General features: G+C 36.7%; 1 protein-coding gene across 1 annotated transcript in view; it reads left to right on the top strand.

Annotated features, from left to right (window-relative positions):
- The window catches only part of LOC145694826 (dynein beta chain, ciliary-like), a 614922-nt gene that overhangs the window by 52600 nt on the left and 548993 nt on the right, over positions 1 to 13329 (top strand). The window contains exons 2-3 of the mRNA XM_081771484.1: positions 8529 to 8907; positions 13001 to 13197. Of these exons, the coding sequence (XP_081627610.1) occupies positions 8548 to 8907; positions 13001 to 13197 (557 nt within the window). The 5' untranslated portion in view covers positions 8529 to 8547. The remainder of the gene's footprint in view (positions 1 to 8528; positions 8908 to 13000; positions 13198 to 13329) is intronic.

The raw sequence follows: 13329 nt of genomic DNA, 5'->3' as shown, positions 1-13329 counted from the left end.
TCGATGGTCATTATTTTGGAACTTGTAGTACCTGATGACCAATTACTAGATTTGGAAACAGCATCTCAATATGTGGATCCGTTTTCGAGTGATTAGGTTTTAAGTATGTTGACCTTTGACCTCGATGGTCATTATTTTGGAACTTGTAGTACCTGATGACCAATTACTAGATTTGGAAACAACATCTCAATATGTGGGTCCTTTTTCGTGTTATTAGGTTTTAAGTATGTTGACCTTTGACCTCGATGGTCATTATTTTGGAACTTGTAGTACCTGATGACCAATTACTAAATGTGGAAACACCATCTCAATATGTGGCTCCGTTTACGAGCGATTAGGTTTTAAGTGTCATACAAACGACGTATCCCTCATAAACTATAAGACCCAGGTAAAAGTAGGTGTGGTATTGGTAATCAGCATCTCGTCATACAAAGGGCGTATCCCACATAAACTATAAGACCCAAGTAAAAATAAGTATGATATTCGTACTCAGCATGGTCGAAAACCCCCATATGCCGAGTTTCATCCAAATCGGTTAAAATTATCATAGAAAGGGCGTACCCCACATGAACCATAAGACCCAGGTAAAAATAAGTATGATATTCGTAATCAACATGTTTGAAAACCCTCATATACCGAGTTTCATCCAAATCGGTTAAAATTGTCATAGAAAGGGCGTATCCCACATAAACTATAAGACCCTGGTAGAAATAAGTGTGGTATTCTTTACCAGCATGGTCGAATCGGAAATGTAAATGTTTCTGCGCATGCGTGTTATTTGTACGAAATCGGATTTGGCATACGCAACCAAGTGTGGGTGTATACTATGTTATTTAGGGGATGAAAATAGGTCATAGTCTTTTATGACCTGCTTGTTGCACGTAGTCTGCTCTATTCAACCGGAACCAGCACTGCAACTGGAACAGTCTGTAGTCTAGTGTAATTTTTCTGCGCATGCGTGCAATGTGTAATTAATTGGAAATTTAATTTTACTGCGCATAAGCAATCAAGTGTGTGTGTGTGTGTGTGTGTGTGTGTGTGTGTGTGTGTTGTTATATTTTATTCTCTGCTCTATTATGTTGCTATAAAGTGTTCGTAAAAGAAAACGGGGGTGTTATGTCTTATTTTATGTTTCTGCGCATAGCCGTAGTCTGCTCCTAAACTGGAACAATCTGCGGTCTGCTCTATTATGTTGCTATAAAGTGCTCGTAAAAGAGAACGGGGGTGTTATGTCTTATTTTATGTTTCTGCGCATATGCGCAGTAGGTCAAAAATTGGTCTCAAAATGGAGGGCGAATACTTCCCCATTATTCTCTGCTATGTTTAAAAAGAGTGCTCATAAAAGGGAACGAATCTTTGCTATGTTATGTTAAATAAGCCATAGTCTTTTATTAGCTCTGCTAGTTTTATGTAATTTCTGCTATGTGTTCGTAGGCTCTGTGTAATATCTGCTTTAGCTCTGCTGTGTTATCGATCTGCTATGTGTTCGTAAAGTGCTCATAAAAGGGAACGATCTTCTGGGGCATGTGCGTGGGCGGGGCCCGGCGCCGGCCGATCAGCGCGGTACTCCTAAAAAACCGTGCGCGTAGCCGACCAATCAGCGTCAAGGGGGCGGGAACCGGTGCCAGCCAATCGGCGGGGGTTCGCTGCCAGCCAATCGGCGCAGTAGATAGGAGGTCGTAAAAGAGCGTGGCCAATCAACGTCAGGGGGTGTAACTGCGCCAGCCAATCAGCGTCAAGGGGCGTGGTCGGGGCGTGGCCTGCACCGACCAATCAGCGTGAAGGGGCGTGGTCGGGGGCGTGGCCAGCCAATCAGCGTCAGGGGGCGTGGTCGGGGGCGTGGCCAGCCAATCAGCGTCAGGGCGTGGCCAAGGGGGCGGGGTCACGTGACCTGCGCCAGCCAATCAGCGTCAAGGGTTTGCGCATGCGCAGTAGGAAAAAAACTGCGCCAAGTGACCCCTATCTACTTGTGTGTTTGCGTGCGTATCTCATATCAAAATTGAGTATCTTTATTTCTTCTGTGCCATTTCTTTTACTAACAACGAGAACGAATTAGCATTAGAACGAATATAAACCTACACATAACACTTATAACAAAACAATATAATGGGTACAGTAGTATCATACGGGGGCCAAAACAACAAGAATGTAAACAACCGGTAAAACAGGTTGTTACAAAAATATCAACACAATCTTCATTGCGAAGTCTAATGCCACTCGTATGAATCTGAAACGGTGGGATAGGTGTAAAACCAAAAACACGAATATATCATCATTTCACAAGAATAATGATTCAAGGTATAAAAATATTCCAGGGTCCCTCGCAGGGTCCCAGACAGGTTCTAACTGAAAATGTTGAAATGGGAAAGGGGTTCAAGTTATCAAGTATCGTATGAAAGATGATGTTAAGTGAAATAAGATGAAACAAGTATCGACTTTTGATAGTATGTCTGTGCAAAATGGCAGTGGGTCAAAATGTCAACACAAGCGTCATTGAGAAGTCTATGGCCACTTCTATTAATTAAAAACTGCGAGACAGGTGTATAAACACAAATAAAACTAAAAAACTAGAATGTATCAATACGCCCCCTTTCCCAATAATAAAGTTACTACAAAATGGTTAATACCAATGAATTTCTGGTAAAATTTTAGTGCTATTTTATATGCCACATGACCCACTTTCTCTTTTACATTGTGAATCCGAATGACCGAATCAAGATGACCACTCAATATGGCGACCATGATGTTAATTACAGATATAGCAGATTTTATGCATCTAGTACTAAATATTTGACCTTTAATTTCTCTGGCCATTCACGCGTAGAACGAGTGATTACTTAGCTTTCTGTGTTGCTAGGCCCTACGGTCGGCAAAATTTCTTCCGGCTCTCCTTTTCCATGATGCCCTCAGCCGCTATAAATTTGCATATGTACATAGTTTCAAACCCTCTTTCATGTCTGATACATGTCGTTCGGAAACTCGAGTACCCCATTCGGACCCTTCTCTGGTGAGACGTAGCCAACTTTGGGCTAAGTCAAACATTTTGGAACCATCACGCCTATGCAGAAGGAGAAGACCAGAGAGGACAGCGAGGAGCCCAGCAGAGACAATGGAGAATCGACAGGAACTATGATTTCAGAATCCCTTCCTTCCGATTCCCTTTCCCAACAATCTCTCATCAATTTTTCTAGAAATTCTCATTTTTATTTCTTTTATTTTCAAACGGGTGTCGTCCAATTCTGGTACCTTATCTACCGATGAGTCACATCCCAAGTAAATCTAGTAGACGACACAGCTTTTTTGAATGTTCATTTCAATTTAAGCACCCGTAAAATTACGACGTGAAATCGTTGATTCGGAGAATTAAATTGACACTGTACACAAATTAGTCAACTGTTTACCTCACTGATATCTTAACAGCAGCGCTATAGGCAGAAAAGAAAAAACAGAGCCGTTTCGTTTTTTTTTTGTACAAGTCCCAGGGAAGAAGAAACTGATAACTCAGAAACTACTCAATTCTCAGTTATTTAATTTGACCCCACTTATTACTGCACAACTATCGTCTATTTTGTGCAAATGTGAGATTTTTTTCACTTGTGTCCTTCATAAGATATTTGATGGTGAAAATACTCGATTTTCGAAAATTCACAATGTTTAAAAATTTCTAATAAACAAACACACACAAACAAGAAATATATATTTCTCAGATTTGAAACTTGTTTGAGACTTTGTCTATTATGTAATCTCTATGTAGACAGAAAACTGAAGGTGAATCTCATTTATTTCGTTTCAAAATGTACATTGCAAAATGACCATTTCTAGGTTTCCAACCTCAATGTTCAGACATTTTTTCAAGTTCTAAAGTACGTCTCAATGTTCCCAGAATGTTGCCCATTCCATTATCTTTCATATGGTTTTGGTATGTTCTCATTATCTTTAAAACCTAAAAAGTTACAGCTTTTAACGGAAACATCTGGGAAGTTCAAAATACGCTCAGGTGCGTATACAAAATGGCCTCTACGACAAAACCTGAGCGGCTAAAAAATAAATGAATACCCGTTTTCAACTCCCTGAGTGTGGTACAAACTTAGGTAAAAAATTGAGAAAAAACTAAATTTTGTCAGCAACCATCGTTGGTTGGTTTCATTTGATTGCCCTGTACGTAATCTCTCCCATACACATAAGTCATCCGCTACTTCTAGATACTCTTCACCCTGACTCCGTATACCAGTATAAGCTTTCAACATTAAATATGTTTATATCTCTGTATATTAATAATGCACACCTGACTCCGGACGAACGGAAAATCTGATATTTATTTCATTCCTGATCATATTTCTAATCTTTTTCTATCTTACCACAGAGATCCTCACCTTTAAGAAGGGCTTACCCCTATGTTAATTAGTTTCGTGTCACCCAGGGCAGAAGATTTAACTTTGCATCTGCCTGACTAGTATATTTATGTTTGTGACGTGCTGATACTTAATCTCATCTCCATTCCTTTACAATGGTTCTGGTCATATGCTGCATACAATCTCATTATTTCACACTGATTACAAAGTTTAAGCATTCCACTTGTGTGAACCGAAGTATGGATTTATGTGGTAAGTGACTGAAAAGCAGAGATGATTTGATCTGAACGAAATCAATAACTGCTTTACGTTGATACACTTTATACGGAATTTCTTAATAACAACGTAGTAGGTAATGAGCTTCAATACACTTGATATCACATCAAAACCTACGTTTAGTAGCTATATGGAAGCAGTGGATGTCTTAACTAATTTTAGTTCTTGTATATTAATTATTTTAGTAGGTTTTGTTCCCAATTATCTGCATTCCATTGTTCAGTTCATGAATCAAGAAGAAAGGAGCACTTTTATGATATCCCTTGATGAAGGAATTGGATAAAGCATTTCGTGATTCAGATAGTAATTAATGCATTGGCTATTTCTGAAGATGTGATAGAACAAGCTTTATGTTCTGAAATTGAGCATCTACTTACTTAATTTCTTTTGCTAGGATTTGTTCAAATATTCATATTGGTTGCTTTAGATACACGCGAATAGTGACTGGACAACGGTGAATAAAAATATGTGTATAGTGCGTAACTACGTAACACATTTTAAGAGTAATTTGAAGAGAGCAAATCGTTATTTATATCACAAGATAGCAAACTCTTTACTTCGCCACTACCTCTTTGATGTTAGTATTTGACGCCTTTGACATTTTCTACTATTCTCTAATATTCTTCCTAAATGGTAAAACCTAATATAAAAATAGAAAAAAATGAAGTGGGTACGATTCAAACTCTAATCTGCAGCGTCAAATTTTGATATGTACCGTGTCCTGCGAAAACGAACTAAGCGCCATTTTCATACATTTAAGAAAATTACGTATAAAGGTTGATGTCCAGCATTAATGTAGCCGTAATCAAAAGTGAAATTATGTTTCTTTTTTTGGAAAGGTGTTCGTTTTCCTTTCTTTTCGATTGTGCAAAACGTTCTAACGCTTATCAGGAACCAATCGTTGCATTTACGTGGATTTTCAAATTTTGGCGCTTAGTTCACTTTTGCATAACACGGTACATATGTTAATCACGGAGCAATGCTGAACTGGTAAATAAACTTCATTTTAGTGATTTTCACCCCACTCTCTTCTCTTGGCCTGATTCTTTAAAGGTTTTTTTTTAATTCCCTGCGATATTTTATTATTTATATGCTTTAAATATATATTTTGATATGAAAAAGTATTGTTTTAGTTTGGAAACTATTCTGTTCGAAATATTATTTCAAAATTATTGAAAGATAATATTACACTCTGTTTGTCGAAAAAAAAAAAAGAAAAACTGTTACTGTTTATATGTGTAACACTGAAATCCGTCAGACTGTGAGCTATAGCTATTCGTGTCTCTATCACAAAATTTTCGACAAACTTAAATATATATATATATATATATATATATATATATATATATATATATATATATATATATATATATATATATATATATATATATATATAATAAATTATATTCAGACTCGTATCTCAAAACAAAATAAGTAATGTCTAGGGTATTTAACTTAATAAACAGGTTTATAACTCAGGATCTTATCTACATATGAAATCATAACACATGAGTTACCTCTATTAAAAATTTATTTTAAAAAAGTTGATAATTTTATGAAATATCTTTCTTTAAAAGTGCATGAGAAATACCTGTTGGGTATTCTCTTCTCTAATTCCTTAATTTTTCTCTAGTCTTAGTAAACTTTATAAAGCTAAGGTTTCTCTAATTATGTGCCTGTGGCAGACAGAAGGGTTAGCCCTCACTAAAAGCGTTCTCTGTCAACCTTAACTTATAAAGGGCATTGACTCACTACATCAAAAGCCCTGGTCTACGTCCCTATTTCCTGTAGTCCCTTAAATAGGAGATGCACTAGAAGGATATCTATCTAAAAACTTATTTTAGGGATAGGTAGGTAAGAAGAATGAGTTCACCTTATAGTAGCGAAAGATCCTTAAATAGATCTGGCAGGTGAAGGTTAGATAAGAACCATACTCCCTGAATTAGGAGATGTGATTAAAAAAATCTATAAACTCTATCAGTAGCCTCTTACGAGTCCACTTCGAGGGATCGAACCCAGGAATCTGTGTTCAGAGTATTCATAAAAACCTATTGTGTCCTGCAAGAGGAACAAATTATCTTATAGCCGACCAAAACCGTATACAGCTTCAGTTTTGAACACGTACTCAAAAATTCTAGTATCAGGGAATTGTTAATCTAAATGCCATGTCCACCTAAATATGGAATGTAGCATTTCAAGGATCAAATCCTGTCCCTATTCTAGGGGGCCTAATTCCCTAGCAAAAATCTGTTTCTTGAATTAGTATTATTATTTTTCTATATCCCTTCTTCTCACAGGACCTCATTTTAGTCCAAGAAAGAAGTCCCTTACAAATAAAAACCTACTAGAAGGTAGAACCTAATATAGCTCATGCCTTCTGCCCTATTTAAGACTCGGAGAACCTAACGAGTCTAAGCAAGACCACCGTAATACTCCCCCTCTCGAGTCAATTTCACTCGGTCTTATATACTGCTGAGAGAGTAGAAAAAATGAAAAAGAAGTTTAAAAAACTATGGGAGAAGAAATTCCCAAAAGAAAAGAAAAAAGTCGTTGCCGTCGTAAGTGTTTCCATCTAGTTAAACTGAAATGTTATAGAGGCAAAAAATGTTTTTCAGACATAAATATATCAAATTGTAAATACACTTAACATATAATATTAAACTAAAATAGAAGTAAATAATATTAACCAGATCTGTCCAATTTCTTAACCTAATAATAATAATAACTTAAAATATATAATTCAATACCAATATACAGATATAAAACAATATATATATTTAAAAACATTATTTAAACATAAAAACCAGCAAGTGATACAAAAGTGTCACTTGCAACTCTAACAATACTGTTGCGTCATTGCACATATATATTTTCGTACTTGAGGTTAGGATATGTTATTACTCGTTGAAACTATTTCCGTTAGAAAAAAAAATATTTTTTGTATTTTGCAATCTAGTATCAAAATTATAGCAATCAATCCCCTCAAATAACTCGTAGAATTTACAACACCGCTATGTTTTATACATGTATATATTTGTTTATTATTACGCACTCACCTTGTATAAGTAATAATATGAAAAATGCTATTTAAAAGTTAAAAAATCATACCGACTTAGTAACGCTATATTATTTACAGCATTGGTGATAGTTCTTTTGGATGATATGTGTGATATTACTAAAATTTCTTATAAATTGTTTAAATATATATTTTAAGTTATTTGAATTTATCTTAGAAATGTAACACTATGGAGTTCATTTTCCCAGATCTTTATTGTGCCATAACTTCATTATTTATGCCCATTGACACCTACAACTTTGGAATATATTACACATTCGGAGGGAATCTAAATCTGTTTTCAGATTATACAAAACACATTTTAGATGTTAACGAAGGTTTGGTACATGAAATGTTATACGAAGATTTTTATATGACAATAGAATTTACCATTCAGAGTTATTGTTTCTGACTTAACGGACGTTTTTATTACTTAGTCTTTTCTAAGTAGAACAATACATATTTTAAAGATTCCAGAGCTGTGGCGCATACAAGAGGGGTTTCTGGAATTAACCCCCCGTTGAGAAGATATTTATGAAAAAATAAACATGTAGTATGTTACTTTATAAACAAAATTCACGCCTGTACTGAAGGGATACGAGATTCAGTATTCGAATCTCCTCGATGAAATATAAGGGTACGCCACTGTTCCAGACTCGTATGTTCAATAGTTCAAAGTTATCTCTAGGTTGATGTTAGGAGTCTATCACTAATGTCTTTCCACATAAATTATCTTAACGAGCAATGTGATATATATTTTAGAAGTGTGATAGTCTTTAAGTTCTGGAATAAACTCTATAAGGAGACGAATATTGATATTGTTTAATTTGTTTTAAAATTTTCAGTTAATAGACGCAATTCACAATGGGAGACGAAGGCGGTGGAAAGGTAGAAGATCCAGTTGTTGAGTTTATAGCTCGATATCTTCAAAAGACTATGCGATTTAAAATCGAAAAATGGAATAAATGTATCGGAAACGAAGACTACAGAAACATTATATTGAACTTCGTCTACAAGGCCGAAAACATGTCATTAATTTTTTATATGAGTGCAGCTGCTGCGTTAATAGCATCTACAGACTTTCCTCCATTGCTGAGGTCCAAAGGTTGCTATTTCCTGAAGAAACAACCAGTTGCGTTAAATAAGAATAATAGGAAAGGTGTTCTTCTTTTTGGCGACCTTTCACCAAGACCAATAGAAGAAATAGGAGTGATGACAGAGGACGTAAGTAGACAATTGTTTTAATTTTGTTCGATCCCAGCCCCCGCCAAGCGAACTTTGTGGTGGACAAACACCGTGCTCGTGGGTTTTCTCGGGGTTCTCCCGTTTCCTCCCACTTTCTTCATTCCACCGTTTCACTCATCTCTCATCATCACCGTCTCCTTTAGCCTAACCGGCATAACCGTGGGACGTAAAACTTAAAGATTTCATTTTTTTTAATTTTGTTATATGTTGAAATCATTGCATTATTTTCTTGTGTGTACTTGTATGACCAAACGATTAGTGATTTGTGGTTGTGTCCATTGAGACTTTCTCTCAGGATCAAATATTTACAACATGTCATGGTTTCTGTCATTTTGACCGAAATCCAGCATATCACTCTCTTCGGCTCAGCTACGATCAAAAACATGGCCTCCTAGTGGCCAAACGGTGGTTTTGCCCATTAAGACGTTTTCTCAGGATCACAATATCTACAACATATCGCAGTTTTAAGCAATTCCACCGAAATCCAGAATACCACCTTCTGCTCTTTTTTTAAAAAAAAGTGGCCCTGCAGTGGCCAAATGGTCAGTGATTGGTAGTTGTGTCCATTGAGACTTTTTCTCAGGATCACAATATCTACAACATATCACGGTTTCATTCATTTTTACCGAAATCCAGAATACCGTTACCTTCTGCTGTTTTCAAAAATGTGGCCCTGTAGCGGCATACGGTCAGTGATTGGTGGCTGTGCCTACTGAGACTTTTTCTCAGGATCACAACATCTATAACATATCACAGTTTCAGTCATTTTAATCGAAATCCAGAATATCGTTATCTTCGGCTGTTTTCAAAAAAGTGACCCTGTAGTGGCCAAACGGTCAGTGATTGGTGGTTATGTCCGTTAAGACTTTTTCTCAGGATCAAAATATCCACAACATATCACGGTTTCATTCATTTTTACCGAAATCCAGAATATCGTTATCTTCGAATGTTTTCAAAAAAGTGGCCAAACTGTCAGTGATTTTTGGTTGTGCTTATTGAGACTTTCTCTCAGGTACATAATATTTACAACATATCGCGGTTTCAAGCAATTCCACCGAAATATAATTTCCGTAAATATTATGCGGGGTCCTTCGTCATTTCGAAGGGAGCCATTGCCCCCTGAAACTCTTTTCTCGCAAAAACGACAAAACCCGTATTTCCTACTTTGAAGTCATCTTTGCATCAGCAGAGTTTTGTTTCTTTAATGTGGCCCTTTTAGTCAAGGGGACCGTTTTTTGAAAAGGGGCCCTTTACCCCCTTTAACCTATTTTCCGAAAGAAGCAAAAAAATACGTGTCGATTTATTTTCGGTCTAGTATACATGTGCCAAGCTTAAAGAAAATCGGACGACGAGAAACCCTTGTGAAGCTATCTCCTTTACACTTTCAGTTTTTGGACTTAACGGGTTTTTGCCCCAAAGTCTTCGTATATCGTCTGTAATTTCAACCATTGCATTATGGTGTTCACGGACCCCACATTGGACAATAGAAACTTGTTGTTGGTGTATTTGGACTATAGAAACTATATTGTTACTGTATTCGGATTTTCTATTACCAATTTATCTGTAAGATCTTACTAGATAATCATTTGCAGATTTAATTTGCGACTTTGTTTGGCAACGGCAAAAGTTTCGAAATTCTCGTAGGTTTTGAAGAGCTGTTATTAATTAAGGAGAAATTTACATTACAAATCAAGGAAGGCATAAAAAAAATGACAGTAGTAGTTTGAGCATTTGAAGAGTTAAGTAATCAAAACCAGCTTTATACTAAATAATTGTTTTCCTACATCTGTTTCATCAGGCACGTAGCCAGGATTTCGTGAAGGGGGGGGGGGGTCCGTGACATGAAATAGCTACTGTGGTCATCACAAAAGGGGCTCGATCACTCGAAACTATTTTACTGGAACATATATTGGTTCGTTTAGCCAGGATTTCGTAACGGTGGAGGGGGGGATTGACATGAAATTCTGAAGGCCCAGGAGGTCGATCAATCTAAACTACTTTACTATCAACATATATTGGTTTGTTAGGACAATAAAATGAGGATATGTTGGCAAGTATTTTAATAACAAAATATGAAGAAATTTCGAACAAAATAATAATAATAAAAAAGTATTGAAAAAGATTTTGCAAAATTTACGTCCTCCTGTTTATTCAAATATAACAATTTTCCTTTCGTTATGACCCAATTATTATAAAAAGTACGTACTCAATACTGTCTTGTAAACTATTTTCTAATATAAATAAAATAAAGAGTTTGTTTATGTGTTTGTCTGTCTGTCTGTCTTTGTGCGGTCTGGGGACCAGACGAGTGCACCGAGAGTTACCAAATTTTGGTCAGGGGTGCCTTGGCCCAATCCCCAGATCAAGACGATCAAATTTCGAAACAGTGGGGTCTTAGGGGGCATTTACCGGAACCGGCTTGGGAACCAGACAAATTGACCGAGAGTTACCAAATTTTAGTCACGAATACCTTGGTCCAGGCTCCAGACCAGAGTTAAACGTTTTTGTTGAAATTCGAACTAGGGGGGTCTCAGGGGGGCGTTTACCGGGACATGTAAAAGTAGTAGAAAATGACCGATATTTATTTATTTAATTAATTAACAATCAACAGATACAGCTCAGAGGCCATTTTACATTGAATATCCAGCAACATTAACAATGGAAAGGATTTGGGAATGTATCGACCAGGGCCTGTTTAGTAGGTGCCATCCCGGCATTTGCCTGGTAGGACTAAGGAAAACCCTGGAAAATCTCAGACAGGATGGTAGGCAGCGGGATTCGTAGCCACGAACTCCCGAATGCGAAACCAACACTCTACCATTTGAGCTATTCATGTCGAATGCATATTTTCGAGGTCGCTGAAATCAATGGTGAAACTCCAATCGCATTAAATTCACGCTATTCGGCTCCGGGCCGGGGGTCACTGGAGGGGGATGAGATACCAAGACATGTAAAAGTAATCCAGAATGACCGATCCATAGCTTTTGCGGTCGCTGAAATCAATGGTGACTCTTCCATTAGCGATGACTTGCAAGGATGCTGGCCGGGAGTCAGCGGGGGGTGGATACCGAGACATGTAAAAACTAGCCCAAAATGACCGATATTAGTATCAAATCCATAGTTTTCGCGGTCGCTGAGATCAATGTTGATACTCCCACAGGCGTTCACTTCCAAATACAGCCCCTGTGCGAAGCATGTGTATATTCAACTATTTTAAAATATATGTGTTCCGTTCTCTGTTGAATCAAATGCTAACAGAACTTTCAACACTTTTTTTTTTTGTTTTTATTATTCCGTCAACTACTGTCGGTTCCAAATGACAGGTTAAAGGAGCAACAGAAAATTGTCCTTGAAATAACATGTTTGATACTGCAAGGATGCGATGATGAAAAGTTATGATTAAAAATGTCCACGCTGTTACACAACTGAACTTATGCTTTCGAAAGCTTGAAATCTCCCTGACTAGTAGCAGGAATTCTGAGAATTCCATAACTTTTCTTGAAATTTCAAATTTCCTGACTCTTCCAGAATACCTCACTTACCTTGCCACCCTATTGCAAGAAATACAAATCTCCTCATAAAAAAGAGTAAGCAAAAGATTCCTGTAGTTCTCTTTTTTAATTTTTAACGCTGATCCTTCCTTTTTGTCATTTCATTTTGTTTTATCCTTCCTTAATTTTTTCATTTCTGGTCTCGAAGGGGAGGGGTCCGGACCCCCCGGACCCCCCCCCCCCCTTGGCTACGTGCCTGTGTTTCATGTATATAACGTAGTAGGAAAAGTTAAGTTGTATTTGAGTGATTTTCGAAAGTATATTTTTACTGAGTTGATGGTTAAAGTTCCAAGGATTCAAATAGGCTATATGTATTCATAAAAGTTGTGCCTATCTTGGAGGTAGTGTCGCCTGCTCATAGTAATAAACTAATTTATCTGTGATTGTCAGAGATAGAATCTATCGAATAGCATTTATTCCTCGTGAAGAAAATCACCCACCTTTCTTAATCCACAGTATAGTTCGGTAAATCTTAGTAAAACTCTGGCGAAAATACATTGTATTATTTTTGTTCTCTTTAGGTTCTTCTTCCCATCTTCTCGAATGAAATGAATAGTGCAAGTTGGCCAAGTGTTGTTAGTAAAGACATACAAGAACATTTGCATGAATTTAAGAATCTTGTGTATAAAGTTAAAGGGCAAATGCTGGGACAGACGCTTCTACCAATGCCTAATGGTGTAGAACGTGTTGATGACATCGAAAATATTATAATTGAAAGGTAAGTAATATTCTAGTTACGCTCCGTTTCAATATAAAATCCTCAGTATTTTAAGGTTCTAATTTATTTAATATTTTCTGAGTTAAAGGTTTTATTATGTAGATTTAAAAATATTTGAAATACCTAAGGTTT

Source organism: Thermobia domestica, chromosome 9 (genome assembly GCF_964235325.1).
Source record: "Thermobia domestica chromosome 9, izTheDome1.hap1.1, whole genome shotgun sequence".
NCBI classification, from domain to species: domain Eukaryota; kingdom Metazoa; phylum Arthropoda; class Insecta; order Zygentoma; family Lepismatidae; genus Thermobia; species Thermobia domestica.
This window is presented reverse-complemented; position numbering and strand designations above follow the sequence as displayed.